Source organism: Diadema antillarum, unplaced genomic scaffold (assembly GCF_040938485.1).
Source record: "Diadema antillarum isolate AM-2024a unplaced genomic scaffold, OU_Dant_1.0 scf00000087, whole genome shotgun sequence".
In the NCBI taxonomy this organism is placed as follows: Eukaryota; Metazoa; Echinodermata; class Echinoidea; order Diadematoida; family Diadematidae; genus Diadema; species Diadema antillarum.
Window position 1 is genome coordinate 2367932 of NW_027270976.1, and position 20202 is coordinate 2388133.

The 20202-nt window shown below is 41.2% G+C and overlaps 1 protein-coding gene across 1 annotated transcript in view; it reads right to left on the minus strand.

Annotated features, from left to right (window-relative positions):
* Nucleotides 1-297: 297 nt before the first annotated feature.
* The window catches only part of LOC139718066 (dual E2 ubiquitin-conjugating enzyme/E3 ubiquitin-protein ligase BIRC6-like), a 79429-nt gene continuing 59524 nt past the window's right edge, over nt 298-20202 (minus strand). The window contains 22 exon segments of the mRNA XM_071629563.1: nt 298-4093; nt 5238-5372; nt 5769-5957; nt 6641-6718; nt 8367-8528; nt 9118-9335; nt 9963-10082; nt 10598-10785; nt 11060-11240; nt 11931-12126; nt 12595-12756; nt 13206-13420; nt 13830-14199; nt 14631-14953; nt 15278-15814; nt 16107-16265; nt 16683-17406; nt 17547-17818; nt 18481-18564; nt 18567-18649; nt 19455-19673; nt 20081-20186. Of these exon segments, the coding sequence (XP_071485664.1) occupies nt 3752-4093; nt 5238-5372; nt 5769-5957; nt 6641-6718; nt 8367-8528; nt 9118-9335; nt 9963-10082; nt 10598-10785; nt 11060-11240; nt 11931-12126; nt 12595-12756; nt 13206-13420; nt 13830-14199; nt 14631-14953; nt 15278-15814; nt 16107-16265; nt 16683-17406; nt 17547-17818; nt 18481-18564; nt 18567-18649; nt 19455-19673; nt 20081-20186 (5063 nt within the window). The 3' untranslated portion in view covers nt 298-3751.

The following is a 20202-nucleotide window of genomic DNA, read 5'->3' on the forward strand; positions in this document are numbered from 1 at the left end:
TGCTTTCACAGCGTGGAAATTTGCATGAATTTTTGCACCCAACTGAACTATCACAAAACTTGGTATTCAGTTTATCAGGAGACAATTTTGAGTACAAAGTGTTCTTATCTAGGAGCAAAGTTTGCTGACATTTGCCTTGTGCAGAAAAGAAACTAGGGAAGTGCAACTTTCACAGTGGCTGAATCCGTAGCATTCTCAGGACATTTCTGATTATGATGATATCAACACTGATTTTGTAAATTTACCAATAAATGACAAAGAAGAAATGCAAAAGAAAGCCCTGTCTTCATTGCATGTTTTAAGAATTGTTTTATTTATCTGCCTGTACATGTGACATATGTTTCAGAAGTATACATCATTTCTCAACTTAGAGAAACATCGAATGAGCAGCTTGGCTCGCTGCGTGATTTTCCTTTCAATGGTTGATATGTTTCACAAATATTTAAACACACGAGTCTAAAAGTCATCATCTGGACATATACTCTATTTCTGATCCTGTACAGATAGAAGTTCATAGATTATAAACAAGTGTTTAGTATCACTCCCGTGATTGCCTCTTCCATTGCAATATCTCTCACGCAATAACTCATATATATATATTTCTTATCTCTCAAGATTCACTCAGTGTCTTGACAGTTTCCCATGTGCAATACAATAATAGAAGACATCTATGCAGGATACAAGCACTGCAGCATTTCCAACATGCTGCACACAGGTGGACAAAATACAACCAAAAATCATTTGCATAAGAAAACAACATACATACACACAAGTACATAATCCTCGATAGTGCAATAGCTTCTACATGATGAACAGATTTGGTACAGTAACTAGCAACTTCATTTCCTGTTATGTAACACAAATACAGAAATACACATAAAAAATAATAATAATAATAATAAAGTAGGTGTCTTACATGCATTTGCAAGATAACAGATTTTTTCTTTCAATATTCTCCATTTGTCTATGTCTCAAGACATTTACAAGTAAACCTTGTGCTCAAGAACCGTGTGCACAGTAACTCTCATGTAGACATCGTCAATTGTGACACACAAGGCCGGAATTCTAGACTTTGCACTCAATTAATGACCTTCTGAGTTACACAGAAGTCATATCTGCAACGTTTGGCATGAGACCTAGCGAACAACATATTGTTACATACTTGTTCTCGGATATATTTGTAATATTATTTGGGACAACCCACTGTTTTTAACCCACAATGTGTGCAGCACAATGCATCATGCACAGAATGTCTCATGTGACATCCACTTCTATTCTAGGACATGTTAAAAACATCTTTCTGACAAAGTGAGAATGTTGCCTTGCATGTTCAGTATTCAAACACACACATACGCACATACACACATACAATCAAGCGAGTGCACCCTGTTGTACACAAGAGCCATTATCTGCTACAGCTTCTATGCTGATCAGCAGTCTAGAATAGATGTAGTAAACTACTAATCTGGTTCTGGTTGAAGAGACTTCCAAATCTGGCCTCTGCATAAAACACAAGCAAGCTAACAAAAGGAAACTCATTAAATAGCTCCTCACTATCCCTCTAGTTTTATAATCAAGAAGCATGAGTGTATCAAATGAATTATAGGTGGTTTTATAGACCATTCAAATCATGTACGCTGCTATATGAAATGTAGTATCAACTCAAATGAGTCAGTTAATGCACACATATTATTTCCAAAAAGAACTATCAATGATTAGACCAGTTAACTACATCAATAAAAAGAAACTACATGAGCAGGAATTCCAACATGAATTCCGCTATAGAGGACATTGCGTGAAGACATTAACAATTCAAGAACAATTGCAGTAACTTAAAATTTTCATCATCATAAACAACATTTCTTTTATATAGGACCTACAGTTACATCATCAGCCCTTTATGTGCCAAGGCACTAAGCTAAACATGCCAAGTTTCTTTAGTTTAAGCCATTTGAACTCGACTTGGTTGTACATTTTACAAGCCCACTCGGGTGACTCAATGTGTCTCAATCTAATAGAATGGTCACGGTGATACCATAAGGAATAGGGGGTTAGATGGTCTCCATTCATTGACAGTTATTTACCAGACATTTGAGCAAAGCAGAGAAGAAAGCATTCCAGCATACATGTCAACCAGTGAACAATGCACTGTATTAAGGGTTAAGCAATTCTGTCTCTCAATATGCCACATCCACTCTTTCTTTTCTGTCAGTTTACATCACATGACATTTCTTTACAATTACTTCCTTCTGTTAAAAACAATCTTTGTCTTACACTGGCCATACCTTTAACCCTGATCTACACGAGATGATTTCACTTGACAATACAAGCATAACATATTGCAAATAGCATTACGTAAAATGTTATAGTTTGCTAAGCTACAAAGATATTCAGTAAACATCGTCACAAATTTGTCCCTTCGCAATGAAGATAATGTGCCAAATTAAATGTCTAGTATAAGTAGCCACCCACATAAAACAACGATAGTAATACAAAAGAAAATGAATACAAGGAAACTGAAGAATGAGCATTTGGGGCTTTTTTGCCTCCATCTTCAGTTTGTGTTCTTGCACATATTTGGCATCAAAGTTTTCAACACATATGATAGATTCTGGGCTGGTCACTTTGGAATCTCACTGGTTTAGCTCAGTCACACCTGATACACCACACCACTCACATCTCATACCTACAAACACCATCAGGAAAATCATTCATGTCAGAGTCATACACTCTTCCATACAAGAGAATAGGACATGAAGAAGATAGAAGTTAAGAGTCAAGACAAGAGTACAGTACTGCAGTGGTTTGTAATACTTCAACTCCTCTCTCTCTCTCCCGATAGAAAGACTCACAGCAAATGTCTTCCAAGTCTTACCAGGTTCTCTCTAGATATCTATACACACCAGCTGCCTGTGCGTTTGACACCATTCACATGTCGAGTATATTTCTGATTTTGTCCAACACTATTTGCCAGTAGCGTTCTGATATTTTATCACTAAAATTATACATCAATCAATACGCATGAAACTATCGCACCTTGTATGAAAGTAGATATGAGCATTACGATGCATGCTAATGAGGTTATTTTTGCTTTATCAAAGATTGCATTACCTTACACACACACAGGATTGTGTATGCATAAGTGTCATCGAACATAATTTCGAAATTGCATGCCTTACAATAAAAGTTTACATATATAGCTCTTAACATACTCTGAATAAAATTTGATAAAGCATACAGGTATATTCACATCTACACATTCAAATTAGTACAGACTGCTCTGAACACAAATATTCATATGATGACAGCTCTAAATACACACAATCATCACCACGTAGCATCACTTTAAAACCAAAAGAAGTAGTTCACATAGGTCACAAACAGTTCAAGAATATAGTTAGTCAAATACTTGGATTACAAACTTTCCCAGGGACAATGAAAGATAGAGTCACTGGCAGCCTTTAAGTCTGCCCATCACTAAGCCACAGATATGGCACAATACCTTCTGTCATTGCATGGCCCACTGGTATGTGGCAAAATTAACATCTTGTAAAGGTTCACTCTTTGATATTGTGGACATGAAAATGCACACATTGCAGCTGCAGAACAATTGGTGCAGTTCTAATCATGATATTTCCAGAGTTTATCTTCATTTCATTACACGCTGTCTATCACAATGTCATACAAGAAAGACTGGGGAACCTGTATCTCACTCCCACAGACATACATCCACTGCACATCAGAGGGTGGGTCAAAACAGTCCAGCCTCATCCTCCCCACCCCCTGCTGCCATCTCCAGCAGGCTGACAGGCTCGGCAATCTGGCTGTCTGCTGTCGACGTCTCCGCCGTCGTGATCTCCTGCGACGAGGACGAGGACCCGCTGTGCTCTGCATCGTTCTCGCTGCTCTTGTCCGCATCCTCTGACATGGAGGCAGAGCCGATGTCGTTGGTGATGTCAGAGGAGAGAGGGGGTAGGACCACGCCCGAAGCAAACTCAGTAGTGGTCTGAGAGCCCTCCAGCTCCAACTGATCTCTCAGGAAGTCTGGTGGTTGTAACTTACTCAGCTCCTCACGCAGTTTGGCTGTGTGTTTCTGAGGAGGGAGGTACATAGAATTGAAACCTATTGAAAGCACTGTGGGTCGGTAAATGGCGACTCTCACTTGCTCACATCATATCAATACCTTTGCCAAAAATACAACGGATGGTTTTGTATCCCCACATACATCTTCATTTCATTGCCATGTTAAAATATAATCATTGTGATCATAAACAACCATGTCAACAAATTCTGTGCCAGAGGCGATACATTTTGCTTTGCTCTGTGTCGAAATATTATACATTGCACATCCTATTACAGATCCATAAAAATCACATAAGAAGCGATCCCCCTCAACTCTTAGATCCAAGTTGTAATAATTGCAGTCACTCTGGGTGCGTTCGAGCGCTCTAAAGTGAACCAAAGTGAACTGAACTAAAGCGTACCTTACCATAATGTGCCAGTTTTGGAGCGTTCGAGTGCTCTGTAGAGAAAGCGTACCTCATGAGTTATTTTTAGAAGAGGTAGCAAAAGGGTCATTCACCTGGCGCGCTTGAACTACTTACGGATGCCCCTAACAAAGAAAATGATGTCTTTGCATTATGACATAGGCATATGATATGCACATTCTCACATGCAAACTTTGGGTACCCTTTTGAGCACATCAGGAAGTGGTCCACTTTGGGCTCAGTTCAGTACAGTACGGTACATTTTAGGAGTGTTCCGAGTGCTCCTCTGGCGCAGTTACGGTACGGTACAGTATACAAATGATGCACAGGACAGAGTGGATCGCTGAAAATTGGATGCGTGAGTTTAGCTTTGGAACTGTTTAAACCCACTAGTGCAGCGAGTGGGTTTTGAACTATTTCAAAGTTAAACGAGAGCATCCAATTCTCACTGATCCACGAAATCGACCTGTGCATCATTTGTGTTATAAAATGGGCCCGTAAATTCATGAAAAACAACCATTTTCCCCATCATGCATCCGGTACACCTACAACACTATACAAGACTTGAGCCATGCATTCAGATTTTACCGGACGCATGGCTCAGTGTGGATCAGTAAAAATCAATGCATGACAATTGACCAATCAGATTGCAGAGATTCTAAAGCCCATTTTATAATTCGCTTTAGGAGAACGCTCAAACACACCCTCTGACAAGACTACCACTGGCCAAAGTCTGTCCCCAGAACTCACCTTGAGGTTCTTCCAGTGGTGCAGCATACTGCGTCCCACTCTCTTGTCATTGCAGTACTGTCCCACCTGAGCTATCCACTCCTCGCACTGTGCCATCACTTCGGTCTTCTTCAGGTAGAAGTGGGTTTGGATTACCTGCAAGCCAAGCCAAGCCAAGCCAATTCAACCATATGGATATCAGTGCGGCATTTACACATATCAATGCATTAACATCAACGTAGACATCAATTAGAAATACAGGCTATACATGGTACAGATACCAAAAAGAACAATGATTATAATTCAATTCAAATCAAGTTTTTTCTCTCAACACAGCATATCACTGGATGGAAAGCTATGAGTCATGATCCCTGATGGGGAGAAGGCTTTGCCAGGACTGCTATCATTTATGTATCAGAATAGAAAGGCTCCAAAGAGCCAGTTATGGAGATCTTAGGCAAACTACATCTCACTGGGTGAAGATTATTCCTAAAATATTTCCAGAGAGCTTTCTGCAGAGTGAGGAAGACTTGGTAGCTATGCTAAACTCACATCTTTGAAAACTGGAGGAGGGTTCCTGATCATGTCCAGCATGCCCCATTCCACGGTTGCCTGCATGATGTTAGCATCATACTCTCTGGAGCTCCAGGTACCAGCCTGGGTGCCACGGGAACGCTCATAGCCTGGCTCATTGAAGTAGGGCTCAGATACCAGGATGAGTGACTGGATGGAGACTAACACCTGACAGGGAGAGACAATAGGAAGGACTTTATAAACACCTAGATTTGTTACGCATTTATGGAGTCAGCGTGGAAAGGCCTACCAAAAAGCTAAACTGACAGCTGTCAACTTCTGCAAATCATAGAACAGACTGCACACATAGTAAAATGCACACTTTGAAGGCAAAAATCATGCTTTCATCTAAAGTGTTGAAACTGCCCACATCAAATTGATAAGCATAATCAAATTTCAGAACACAAATATATCAAATTTAAAAAAAAAAATATTGACTTATTTTGATGCAAACATGCTTACTATAAAACATACCTGATTTGGTAGTTCTGTAAACCCATCAAATCATCAACTCACAAAGGAAAAAATGTCATCAAGTGGTCATACAGACCTACATACGTTAAAAAAAAACAGCTTTAACAAAGCATAAGTTGTCTGAAGACTCCATCTAATACCTAATTTCATATGCCATTTGAGCTAAGGGTGCAAATACAATTCTGCTCCTTACTTTAGTATGTCTACCACATTCCAGTTGCAAGTACATGGTTCACCTGGTTCTGCTACAGAATGTCTTTTGGTGAGATTCAAGGAACAATATGAGTTTGCTCAAACATTCTCTCTGCTCAAAACAATAACACACACACATGAAAGACTATTTCCTTTAGAAAGTGAGGGAATGTTAGTGACTTTACCTGCAGAAAACTGGATGTCTGTGCATTCCACTTTTCCTCTGGTCTTCCATGCCAAGTATTCAGCACACTTAAGCACACCTGAAGAGACAGTTAATTTTCATTACTCTCTATGTGTCATGACTGCATATTTCTAGAGATAGCTGGCATCATTCTTATTGTAGTTATACATTTGCATAGTTTCTCACATCATGCAAAGGAAATAAAGAATATTTTATCATGTTATTCATATATAAAGCTGCTACCAGTGTTGCACATTCTTGTACAATGTAGCACTACACAATCTCAACTATCAAGTTAAATCTTACCGCATTAAACTGATCAAGTAAATGATGAATATCTCATCATTTGGAGATTTAATAGTACAATTTAAATTGAACATATGTATCATATGTCATGAATTACAAATGAAAATATATTGAGCCTTTCTATCTGTGGATCAAAGTTAAAGGGATAGTACAGTATTGGTGGAGATGAGAATTGGGCTTTAAACTTTTTGCGAGATACCAAGACATGCCGTCAATCCCTCATTTGAGGCGAGACCCTACTTCCACGAAGCTGATGGGGTGCTATACCTCGCTAAAGATTTTTCGTTTGGGAGTTGGGAGTCGAAGTATTTGTCCATTGCAAATTAACTTTCCGCTCAGGCGTGACAAACCTGGAGGCCAAGCCAGGGTTTAATGACTCCAGCAGCTGTTGTATTACGTAAGAGCATGATAAGGATATCTGCCTGTGGCAGACCATTCAAAGTGAACTCAATTTTCTCTATCCTTTCTATGGTCATCCATTTTACATTTCGAACGAAAAAAATTGACCCGTAAATAACGAAAATACAGGAATAAGAAGGAGAGCATTGCCAGTTTGCCAGTGCTGACAATGTGTAATGCACACGTACACACACGTACACACACACGCACTATGGAACTACATAGCCCATGCCAAAACCAAGACAATCTCCTCCACTCGCGGTGCCCCCCCCCCCCCCCCCCCCCCCCCCCCCCCGTGGGGCTGTGGCGATGACTGATGCTTAGATTAGGCCAGGGTCAAGAAACAGGTGTTTTATATCTTTGGTTTTTAAGTCATTGATTGCCAAGATATACACTGGCATTATTTACGGGGGTGTAGCCTCTTCAAACGAGAGATTTGCGTCATGAAACACTTATGATACAGTACAGAGCATACGATTTTAAGAGGAATTCAAAGTTTATTTGATGAAAATCGGGTTTGGAATGACTGAAACATCCAAAAACAAAGTAAAACAAAGCGATCGTAATAAAGTGTGGGTCCCACACTTTATCAGAATCGCTCTTTTTTGGATATCTCAGCCATTTCAAAACCAATTTTCATCAAATAAACGTTGAATTCCTAATAGAATTACATGCTCTGTCATATTTCATAAAAGGTTTCTCATTATCTCACCAAAAATGTTAGAAACCTGAAATTAGGTCTCAACCAAAACTATACGATCCCTTTAACAATGTTGGAAGCATGGAAAACTTTATTTGTCTAATACCATCTTACCACTTTCACAGGAAGAGTTTGGTATAGATGAAAAATCATTACATCAACATGATCTGAGGCAGACACTAGCTCTTATATATCATTAGGGCCCTTTCACCAGAAAGATATCTCTTTCTTAGTCCCATCTATGAATGTCAAAAGAAAGGCATCAATCTAAGCAATATGAAGCCCTCTTCATCTTTATCAGTGAGTGTCAAGGACTTCTTACCTTGCCGTCATTGTAGAGGTTTGGGTTGAATCGCACAGAGTGCTGTCCTGTGGTCTCTAGATTGACCAGCATGGGTGAGTTGGGGTAGTCCGCTGGGAAGTAGACATCAAACTCAAAGCAGCCATTGGAGTAGGGTGTGTCTGATGGACCTGTGATGAGCACCTGTGTAGAGCAAACAGTGGAGTGATGTTTATTTTAGCCCGAGTGAAGGAAAGCTGGTAGCAATTTACTTAACCTTTAATTTCATTCTTATTTCAATTCATCTTCCCTTTTTATTTTTATGAACTTGTTAAGATTGTTTCATTATTACTTTATTTCAGCAAAATATTATTTTTACTTGTTTCTCACTGTTATGCTTCTCACATCACTAGTCACAAGAACAATGCATTTGTGTAGCAGAAACTCAATAAATTGACTCACTTTTGAAGGAGAACTGCCATTTGAAAGAATGGCTAGCAATTTTTCAAACTACAACAGATCAATATAAAGTTCTCCCCTTTCATTCTAGCAAGACAAAGTTTACAGAAATACATGTTGAAGATGGAAAGTATTAACATGCACTGCAGCATTTTGATATTCTTTGCCATTCCATGCTGCTCACGCATCCCCAAGCACAGATTTAAGAACAGGTAGAGAGAAATTTAAAGGCAACACTTCACAGACATTTCTCTGCTGATCCTTGTAGATGCACGATGAATGTACATGAGGGATTGTTTACATACTATGCTGAGATGGAGTAAGGGCTTCTTACCTTCATAATGTCCAGTCTCTCCTCATCACACCGCACAAAGACACTGGACGAGGCGGACAGTGGGAGTGAAGTGGACAGAGTCACAGCTTCCTGGGCCAGACGCCTTGCTCTGGACGCATTGGTCACATTGCCAACGGACTTGGCATTGGATGCGTAGTGGTGTGGAACGTTGAACTGAATCTTGCCCTTAGAATCCTCTGACACCATTTGGAAAGTGTCTGCCGGCAAAGAAAACAAAGAGAAGAATATATCCGAAAAGTAGCAATGATAACTTTATATGAAAGAAAGATATTATTCAGAGGCATGAAGGTTCAGGTGTGAGTTTCTTCAATTTGTCTCCCTCTACAAATTAAACTTGTTAAGATCGCAACTGCTGATCTGTAGATTAACAAATAACTTTAGAATTGATTTTACTGGACTCTCAAATGCAGCATATAGACAGAAAGAAAGATAAGATAAGAAGACAGGAAAAAAGACAGTGAGACATATGGATAGATAGACAAGCAGACTGATTTGGAAATGTGTTAGCTCAGTCTGTTTATCAACGGTGTGAATGATATTACTACCATTTCAACTTACAATCTTATAATCTGGCAAAATTCTATGCTTTCTCTGTTAGAATTGAAGGCAACGTCATTGCCTACTGTAGATGAAGTATGTGTCACACAGCAAAGACTAAATATACATCACAATAAAAAAAACAAGACTTCTGTACACAATATCTAGACAGTCACAAATATCCAAGAAAGTCTATTGTAGAGGCCAAGTATTAGTTTGTTCATGCACCTCCACATTATGGTTAAACAAGGAATTCCTCAATTTGTTCTATTGAACTGTTCACTCACCAAATCTCATTTCACTCATGACAGCGATGTACTTCTCATCAGCTGTCTGTGACTGGGAAGCCTTCTGGTTACTGGCTGCACTAGCTGACATAGCTCCCCCATCTGGGTCATTGACCTCTCCTGTGAGTAGCACATGACAGGGCCAAGAATACCTCATCATTATCTTTTATTTGATGATGTCACAGTGCAGCACATGGAAATAGATTCATAGTGAAGTCACACAGTATATGACGTCATGCAGCAACCAGGCTTTTAACATGTACAACAGACTTTGTCACTGCTTGTGCAGTTAGGGAGGCATTTAGGTTCAACACTAGATATCTTTCCCTTTTTTTTTGGGGGGGGGGGGGAGGCAAAGAACGAACTATCACATTTTTTTTTTTTTTTTTGTCCTCGGTCCTGGCAGAAATATGCTACACATGATTCCAGCTTCATCATAAACTGCCCATCACACATTTATCTTAGTGAATGGTCATAGTATATCATTTTGATGACTACTACCATTGCGAACACCCCATTACTTGGAAGAAGATTCCTTGAAGGATCTCTAGCCATGCACATGTGGTTGCGATTAATGATAGCATAATAAAGACTCAATACAGGCATACACTGCAAACCGTCACTCTTGACAGTACCTTGTTTCTGTGCCAGTAACTTGCTGGTCAGTCTCTTGACCAACTCCACGGTCCTCTGGATCTCAGGCACCAGCTGTGTCAGTCCCTCAGCCTCCGCCTCCTCCTCTTTCGATGTCGACGACGCCGACGATGATGACTCCTTGGAGGAGCTGTGTCTGAGGCTAGACTTCTTGCCTGTCTTGCCGAGTCTGAAGGGGGACAGATAGAGCACTCCTCCGTTAGGAATCGCCTACCATAAGGAAACAATATCCTCTACACAACTTTAATCAGACATCTTACATACATACTTCAGAATCATCTCCCTGATTTTATTTTACTGTGTCATGATAATCGTGACACTCTGTATCAATTAAACGCAAACATTCCATGGTATGGTATGCATGTCAACCAAATATTCATGTAGCTTCCTTTTTGAGCATGTTCTGAGTGAGGGAAAGTTAGGTGTGGAGGCAGGTGACTTACTTCAGCTTGGATGTGTAGGTGTCAACGCATGCCTTCATATTCTCCAGGAGCCTGATGAGAGACTTGTCGCTATCTTGGCCCTGAGGGAGCAGTAAGTGCACTAGGAGGGGGCAGAGCGCCAAGGCACGGAGGTTCTCCAAGAGGGCACAGTAGAGAGGGACGTGCCTAGACATGTCCAGCACTGCAAAAAAAAAAAAAAACCCATCACAGGAGAACATCCATAATCACTGGTCAGTGCTCCATTGTTGTCATTACTATATCAGCATGACGTTTTGAAGAACATCTCACCTGGTTTGGCTTGTCACTTCCGTAAAATGTCACGAGAATGCATTATTTCGGCATTTGATTGGCAATCACCTTTCAAAACCACCAAAAATTCTGACTAAAAACAATACATTTGCCTCAATGGAAGTCGTACCTTGACAATATGCACTCATGGTGCTGCTGAAGGTAAACCTCTCAACACTATTAGTGCTTCAAAGGGCTTTTAACATTCTTAGTACTTCAAATGGCTTTAAACACTCTTAGTACTTCAAATGGCTTTTACCACTTTAAAATGTATCTCTACACATAGTTTTGTTAACAGTGTCATTCTGCAACCTGCAGATTTTCAAAAAGCAACACATGCATTCGTAATCTATGTACTTTTAAGATCAAACAAAATTTATTTATCCAAAACCTCAGATTCAGATACTACACTGTTTTGACATTCTGTTCTTTCAAAACCTACCCTTCACCCCAAACATGGAGAAAAACATCTAAGCTGGTTCAATCGATTTGTATAGCCTACTCCTCCCTTCACTGAGAACAATTCAACCCTAAAAACTCTGACAGGAGTCTGCTTAAAGAAAGATTAATGAGGTTTCCTCACCAGAGTCATTCCTGAGATAGGAGGACATGGCTGGAATGAGGCAGGACTGGGTCAATAGCTCCACAAAGACTGGAGGGAAGATACTGGTCAGCTGATCCTCACTCAGGTCACTGGTTGGGTGTTCACTGGACCCTGCCTGCTCACCGGTGGGACAGTCACCCATGCTGCCTGCCGGGTTGATGTAACTTGAGAGAACCTACAGCAACAGAAAGCACAGAAACAGTAATGAGGTGCTTATAGTGTCATGCACAAAGAAGTAAAGCTTTGTCATACTTCATGTCTGTGTTGTAATATAACAAACATCCACTTAGACTGAACAATGTCAAATACAATTTTGCATGCTGTCTTCACTTGACATTCATTAGCCTTTCAAAATAAAAGAGAACAAGCATAGCTTCTCTCTTCTTACTGGTAATTATAAAGCTACTGAAAGAATTTAATACATGACTGACCAAAGAAATGGAGAGAGAGAAAAAAAATGTATGACACATTTCTGCTGGTATTTTCTAATTTTCTAAAAGATAATTCATACAACATAAATGTGATCTGGGTTCCACAATCTAAGGACATATTAACTTGCACATGGAATGTGTCCTCTACCACATACCATCTCTTCAAACAGTGGTAGAGCACCATCTAATACAAGCATACAAAGAATCCTTACCTTTAACAGGCAAGTCACATGTTCCTCTTCAGCTTTCTGTCTCACGAGGGCCTCCTCCACATTCCATCCAGAGGTCGTTGACCCTGTGCCAAAGCCTGTACCTTTGGCCCAGTAGCTCTGGTTTTTATCTACACCAGCTGTGGCAGGGGCACCATTGTTTCCCTGTTAGATCAGGGGAAGAGTCAAGAATCAACATATGAATCTTGATCAACTTTCAGCAATGGCATCAAAATACTTAACATTTCCTATAGTGTCCAATTTATGCCTTCATTGGCCACATAGATACTAATCAATAATGTGACTCATACTCTAAATGTACTGAAGGAAGCTAAAAAAATGGCCTCTTGAATGGAGGAACCAAATTCTCACCACTAAAGCTGAACATCATCACTATCATCCCTCTTGAATTCTTAATGAGTAAAGAGAATCAGCTCATACTTGGGTGATGAATATCATTCTTCAACATCAATATGAAATAAATTAGATGCTACAGCAAACAACAAGATATACTTGCCGCCACTATCTTATAATTCCTCTTGCACTATTTAAGGCAAAGTTACACAAATATACAAGGCACAAGACTAAAAAAGGGGCAGAAGACATTTCTGTACCTCTCCTTGATTGGCCGATGCACTTCCCCTGGGTCCATGGTGGCTGAGCACCGACAGACAGGCAAGCACCAGATGAATGGCACCGATATCAAGTGTCATGCGGCGCAGCAGAACACCATCATCGGTGGTGAGCGGGGTGGAGTCAAACAGACTGACGAGGACAGTGAAGGGAAGGGTGGGTAGGGATGCAGCCAGAGGGGATGATAGTATCTGGCCTGGTGGGGGCAAACAGAACAGACAAATGGTAATATCTGGTACTTTAACCATTTCTTACACATGGATTACCCATCATCAGTGCTGTATAATCATCTCCATAATGTCGGTCACAAGTGATTTTGCCAATGCTCTTTACATTTCAGGTACGACATCCAAACGCAACTGTATATAGTTCATACCCACACTTCTAATATTCACAAACTCAGTATTATATGGAATAAATCTACATCATGTATACAGCTGTTGTAGGATGCAAAACTGTGCTTTGTTTTCTATTATCAATAATACATTAGCATGCTTAATTTCTGTACGCCTGGTATTCACACCTGGCAAGCATGTTTCTAGTATGCTCTTCCCGTCATCTTGCATTACACTTCATGAATTAGAGCAGATATTCAGACTACAAACCTCCATCTCCATCATCAGTGACACCCAGCATCAGACGCAGCAAGAACTGTGCCTTCTTCTGCTCCTTCAGCAGCACCTCAGCATACCCTGGCAGGCGCAGAAATAGGCCAAAGGCAGCCAGAGAGTGGGGAGGAATGGCCGCTGCCGAGCTCCCCATGCTGGGCCCTGACGTTGAGCCTTGAGGGGCGCAGGTGGAGGACGAGGAGGAGGAGGTTACCGTGGGAACCTGGGGAATGTTGGAGAGGTACGCCGATGGGAGCTGACTGGATCCACCAATCTGGACATTAGGTGCATTGGAGGTGGTAGTGAGGGTACTGCCTCCCACTGAGGTGATGGTGGTGTTGGGTGGAGCCTCCATGATGACAGGATACTGTAGACAACAGGAAGCAGCCATCAGTCATTCACTCTTAACACCTCATATTTTGTTTTGAAACATTGCCCTTGCACACATGCCCCTTCCTATTGTGATAGCTTCAGTTCTTTGTGTTCTTAGAACTATTCTATAGGAGTAAACAATTGTTTACCAATCAGCAGTGCTTTATCACACGACTTAAATGTACGAAATCCACATTTAATGGCCTTCACATTATATCGTATATACATAGTGTATAAATGATTTGGCCAAAAACCACAAATTTAACTCATTAAGAATATGCAAGATAGCTCTCAGCAATGAAACTATTGTTCCCCATACATGTGCTTACTGTAAGAAAGAGCCATGCTCCTGGTAAATCATGCATCTATTTGCGAAATGAAACATCATTAGTACTGTCATGCAACAAAAGTTATTGCAGGGCTCACCTCAAAGTCCTCAAACTCTCCCCAGTCCTTGAAACCTAGATCTGAGCTGTACTTCCACCAGTTGGAGGATGAGGCTGAGGACGCTCCTCCAAGCTTCTCTGAGGCACTCCCACCGTTGGTGCCTGCTGCGCCATTCTTGGCTTGCTGCTGGGCGAGAGGGGCTTCCTGGTAGAGCTGTGGCAGGTGCTCCGCAATCAGGGCCAAGCCTCCAAGGCGGGCAAAAACCTCCAGGAAGGAGGAAATGGGAGGTGTGTCCAGGAGCACCTGGTCTGGGATGTGATCAGATTCTCCAGAACTAGCCATTGCACTTGCTTCACTGCGACCTACAGAGCAGAAGAGAATTCATTTAGGAGGCAAGGAACTTTTCTGCAGCTTTTCTTGATTAAAAGACAAAATTTAAAGAAAAAAATTAAAGCAGGGCAGAAAATATCATAGAATAAGAATATTCTGCTGACTACTCTAGTCTGGACAAACAGGAACCCTTGTTTGTTGGTCAAAACAGCAAATATAAATCTATAATGGTAGCATTAAATTCAAGTAAGAGCACATGGCAATGATTGTAACAGCGCCAAGATATCAGTGTCAACTGTGAATGTCAATTGCAAATCCTAAACAGCTGTACATAGATAAGTCAGAGAGATAATGACCTTCTTGTGCTTCCTGTGTCTTGGAGCTGTCAGTCTTGGACACACCTAGGAGGGAGGAGCTCATCTTGATCTTCATCTCCAGGGTTGGACATCCCTCTGGGAGACCACGCCCCTGCAGGATGGTAATCACCTGACCAATGGTCAGCTGACCAGGGAAGTTCTGGCTGGCCATCAGCTCATGGGAGAGGACCAGGCCAGGCATGCTGAAGGAGTTACCGGCAGAGTTTGGGTTGGGGAAGGAGGAACCCGAGAAGAATGGAGGCCACTGATCCATGGACTTGGAGAGGAGATCAGCAGGGAGGGATGAGACTAAGGAAGAAGGCAGAGTGTTTCCTGGGAAGGAGACTGCCAACTTCTCCACGTATTTGCTGGCAAAGCTGGCTGAGGCTGTGGCTCCTGCATTGGTTGACGAGGACTGGGGAATGGTGGAGAAGATACCACCCAGGTTTGGAAACTGCGATGGCGATGGTGACGAGGATGTTGATAGCTTTGCCGCACCTGCCTGCTGAGATTCCGAGCTGGTCTTGGGCTTTATGTCTGCAAATGTCAGAAAAGAGATTCATACATATGGTTACACAGCACCTAAATAATATTACAAACCTCCTCACCGTCTCATATTCTTAACCAAGTAGACACATTTTACATCATTGCACTGGAGTTCAGAACATCCAGTCACTTGCAAGTCTGGGTAGCAGAAGATATCATTCAAGTCTGAAGGCTGAATTCAACGAGAAATAAACATCTGATACTACTCACTACTATGAGTATAATAAGATTTGATTAAAGTTTGATGACTAGATTCATTGGTGAATGAGTGATAATATCTTACCGATGGAGTTGCCCATGTTTCCATTGATTTCCGTTTCTGTGACATCCAGCTTGTCTGGAGACAGGTTGACCATGACAAATGACTGTTTGTCAGTCTTGTTGTTATCACTGCTAGACTTGGTCTTCTTGTCTCCCTGGATGCTCTTGATGCCCAGTGTATCTATTGAGAGACAAAATTATCATGCAGAGTCGTCAGATCTAGGGCATATACATAATATATCATCCCTCGGGTAACAAGACCTTGTATCTCAATTCTCATATATCAAAAAACCTTCTACTCAAATTCTAAATATCAAAGATACTGATTTCAGTTTTAAAACAAAATTATTAATGTAATCCTTAACAATTTCTTTTACATTATGTGAGGCCAACACTGTTGCTACTGTTGTACAAAATGTCTCTTTTTTTTCCTTGTAATTTTCTCCTTCATCTAACCACATATCTAACACTTATGACTAGAGTTGTACTCATGTCAATTCAATTTATCTGAACAGTTAACTGAAAGATGTTTCCAAACAGCTTTGACAGAAATCTTTATAGCATGAAACTTGTTCAATTAATCCTCAAAGACACTCACCATTAAGGTCTGAAATGAGCTGAGAACATGTCGTGGTCAGTTTGGTTTCCAGCAGGACATTCTTGTGCCCTACCCCATGGCTGGGATGGACAATGTGGCCTGTCCAGGACTGTGGTCCCTTGACCAGCTGGCAGACAGAGCTGATGGCGATAGCAACACTCTCGTCTTCCAGCATCAGCTGCAGGATGAGGCGGCGCATGAAGCCAGAGATGACGAAGGGCGATCCCATCTGGAGATCCTGCCCACAGATGACATCGCAGATGACCTGTGCCAGCAGTTTCTGGTTGCTAGGATGACAGGAAGTGCAGCTGGAGAAAAATGCGATGCTCGCATCCTCAAGAGCTGTCCTCTGTGCTGCACTCAGCAGGTGCTGTCGTCGTGGGGCACCACCAAAGCTGGGCATGGCACTCAGAAGAATGGTGGCTGTGTTGGATGTGCATAGAAGAGTCAAGAGTGGGGCCCAGAAGATGACACCATCGGGTGACGCCAACCAGTCCTTGATTTCACTCTGGGATGACAGGTCTTTGAAGAAGTGTAGGACTGGAGCAACAAGATCTGCTGTGAGAACAACCAAGGCATCGGTCTGGAGAGAGTCTGTGCTGCTCCTACGGGATGCTCCTCGAGGTGAACGTGGTGATTGGACGCGAGAGCCAGATGCCTTCAGCTTTGAAGCATCAGTCAATGGGTCACTGGAACCATTCAGTGTCTCACCTCGCATTAATTCCTTAGGAGGAAAAAAAACAAAAACAAAATAAGCAATACACGAAAAAGTTGCTGATGATGAAATAATAACCATTTCTTTATCAGGTGTGTCTCATAAAGAAATGTCAGAGAGAAAATGAGAAAGACTGCAAGGGATCTCACCTGTGCACAGAACTCCGATAGAGCTTCGGCCAAAAGGACCAGGAACTGAGAATCCAAGAGCTTCTTGGTGGCCACCTTGGACTGGCATGCCAGTGCCAACAATGACAGGTGGGCCTCGTCAATGATCACATGACTGAACTCCTGCCTGGTGATTGGCTGGTTGATGGACTGTGGGGGAATTTGTGGCGACACAGACTGGTGGAGCTGTTGTCGATTGGCTCCTTTGGTATCATCAGTGAGGGAGGCATTCATTTCGCTGCCTTTGCTGTCATCTGTGGTAGACATATAAAGAAAATGGTTGCAGACATGCACTGTGCTTGGAAGGAAATGAAAGTAAGAAGTATACTGCTCTAACCAAAACACTGTCAAGAACACTGACTTGCAACATCAATTACTATCCTTGAACCAGCAAATTTATCCTTTGAAACATTTTTACATGGTATGATAGAAGCCACTGTTGGTTGATTAAAGAACTTTTAAGGCAGGCCCCTGCTTAGTTGTAAGATTGCAATACATCAGTGTGAGTGTTGCAATACATCAGTATGGGATCTTAATTTTGCCATGAACATGTACAGTCTAGTATGTTTGTGATAGTACATCTCTTCGCTATTCAACAAACCATAGCACATTTACCAATTGATATCTCATTGACCCAAGTCATTCCTATTGGTTGTCATAATGTTGGTTCAAACATTTTGTTCTGTTTTATGTCAGTTGACAGATTTCACATTGGTTTCTTTCCATTGTGAAACCACAGTGTCTGCTCAGCCTATACCTTTGCTAGTGGTTGCTGAACTATACTAGGACATTAGCAAGCTCACAAACAGCTTTGACCTGAACAACTCACCAGTCCTGAGATAAACATTTCTGCATAAACTGCATAAAAAGTCACCAACAGCCCACAATTTCATCCGATAAAGAAATGGACACAAACCTGTGAGCGGTGCATCTGTCTCCATGGCCCCTCCCACTATCACACCCATCCACTGCAGTAAGGAGTCAAAGTGTGCTGGCTGATCATACACATGGCACACAGCACAAAGTCAGCTGATCTCTTGAGGGCTGAGCTCACAGGGAGGACAGTGGACCACTCGTAGATGGAACTGTAGGGAAAACACACACCAAGATTTAAAGGGATCGCACCATTTTGGCTTAGATGAAGCTGCAGGTTTCAACTTTTTTGTGTGTCTGTTTGTGAGATAATGAGAAACCTTCCTATGACATATGAAAGGACATGTAATTGTTACAGGAATTCAAAGTCAATTTGATGAAAATTGATCTTGAAATGGCCGAGATATCCAAACAAAGCCATCCCTAATAAAATGCGACAGGCCACCAATGTTATTAGGATCACTTTGTTTTACATTGATTCTGGATATCTCAGTCATTTCAATTTCAAAACCAATTTTCATCAAATGAACTTAGAATTGTATGCTCTCTAACATTTTATTGAGAGGTTTCTAATATCTTGCCAAATGTTAAAAGCTGAATCCTCACCTCAACCAATACTATGCCATCTCTTTAAATAAAAACTCACACTGCTGATTTGTAGATGATTGAATAATGTCCATTTACATGTTGACATGATCTCAGATTGGACTGTCTTTACTAGAATACATTATCACACATCCATATTAGGTTGTACAGACAAAAACAGGTACATATTAGCTCACATCACAAGTAGAAAGATATGAACACATAAATCTAAAAATCATCATAGATTTGATGTCCTGAAGGATTTAAGAGTGACAATATCAGCACTGCTTCTACATGTACCTATCTTACACTCTTTACCGATGACCATGAGATCAGATGTGTAATTCACATTATACCATGGTCATCACAATGAGACAAATGAATTTAACAGAAACTGTTGTGAGGGATTTCTGACTAATCCATGCTTCTTACCTGAAGAGCTCTGTAGTGATCATATTGACCATGTTATGGATAGTGCTCTGTGTGAAAGTGGCCCACAGGACGGCTGCCACACAGTGGACATGGATTGGTGCTGGATGCAGCAGCCCAGACTCGACCGGCGAAAAGGTGTGAGGGGCTCGCATGTAGCTGCTGTGCATATGGAGTGCCACCCTAGCTGTATCTCCAAGCCAGTCCAGTAAAGTTTGCAGTCTGTATGGTGATATGTTGGAATTAGAGACATATTATTTCTCATAATGGTTACTTGGCAAAGTAGTGACACTGACACTGTAAACACTTGAATAAGAGAAGACATTGCTTGACCAAAGGCAAGAAAATTGTATGCAATGTCCATTTTCCTCTTACCTAAAATTTAAACCATAACTTCATAGCAGGCACTGTTCTTGTAAATAGGCTATAAATTGTCAAGTAATGAACACTCCACTCACATGACTAAACTTCACATATTCTCTGACTATACCAGATGCACAGCTACCAATAGATAGTGAAAGAGACAAAAATATCACATGACATCCCTATTATTCAGATATATAAATTGAGTCATAGTTCGAACACATATATCATCGATACAAAGACAAAGATATCTTTGAGATACACACCTGTCTCTAGTCCCTGAATCTGAGCCTGTTCCCAGTTGGTAGATGATGTCTACACTGGAGTCTGAAGCCAGACAAGATGGGCGTCCCAACAGGAACATGCCGGATTCTGACAGAAACAGAAA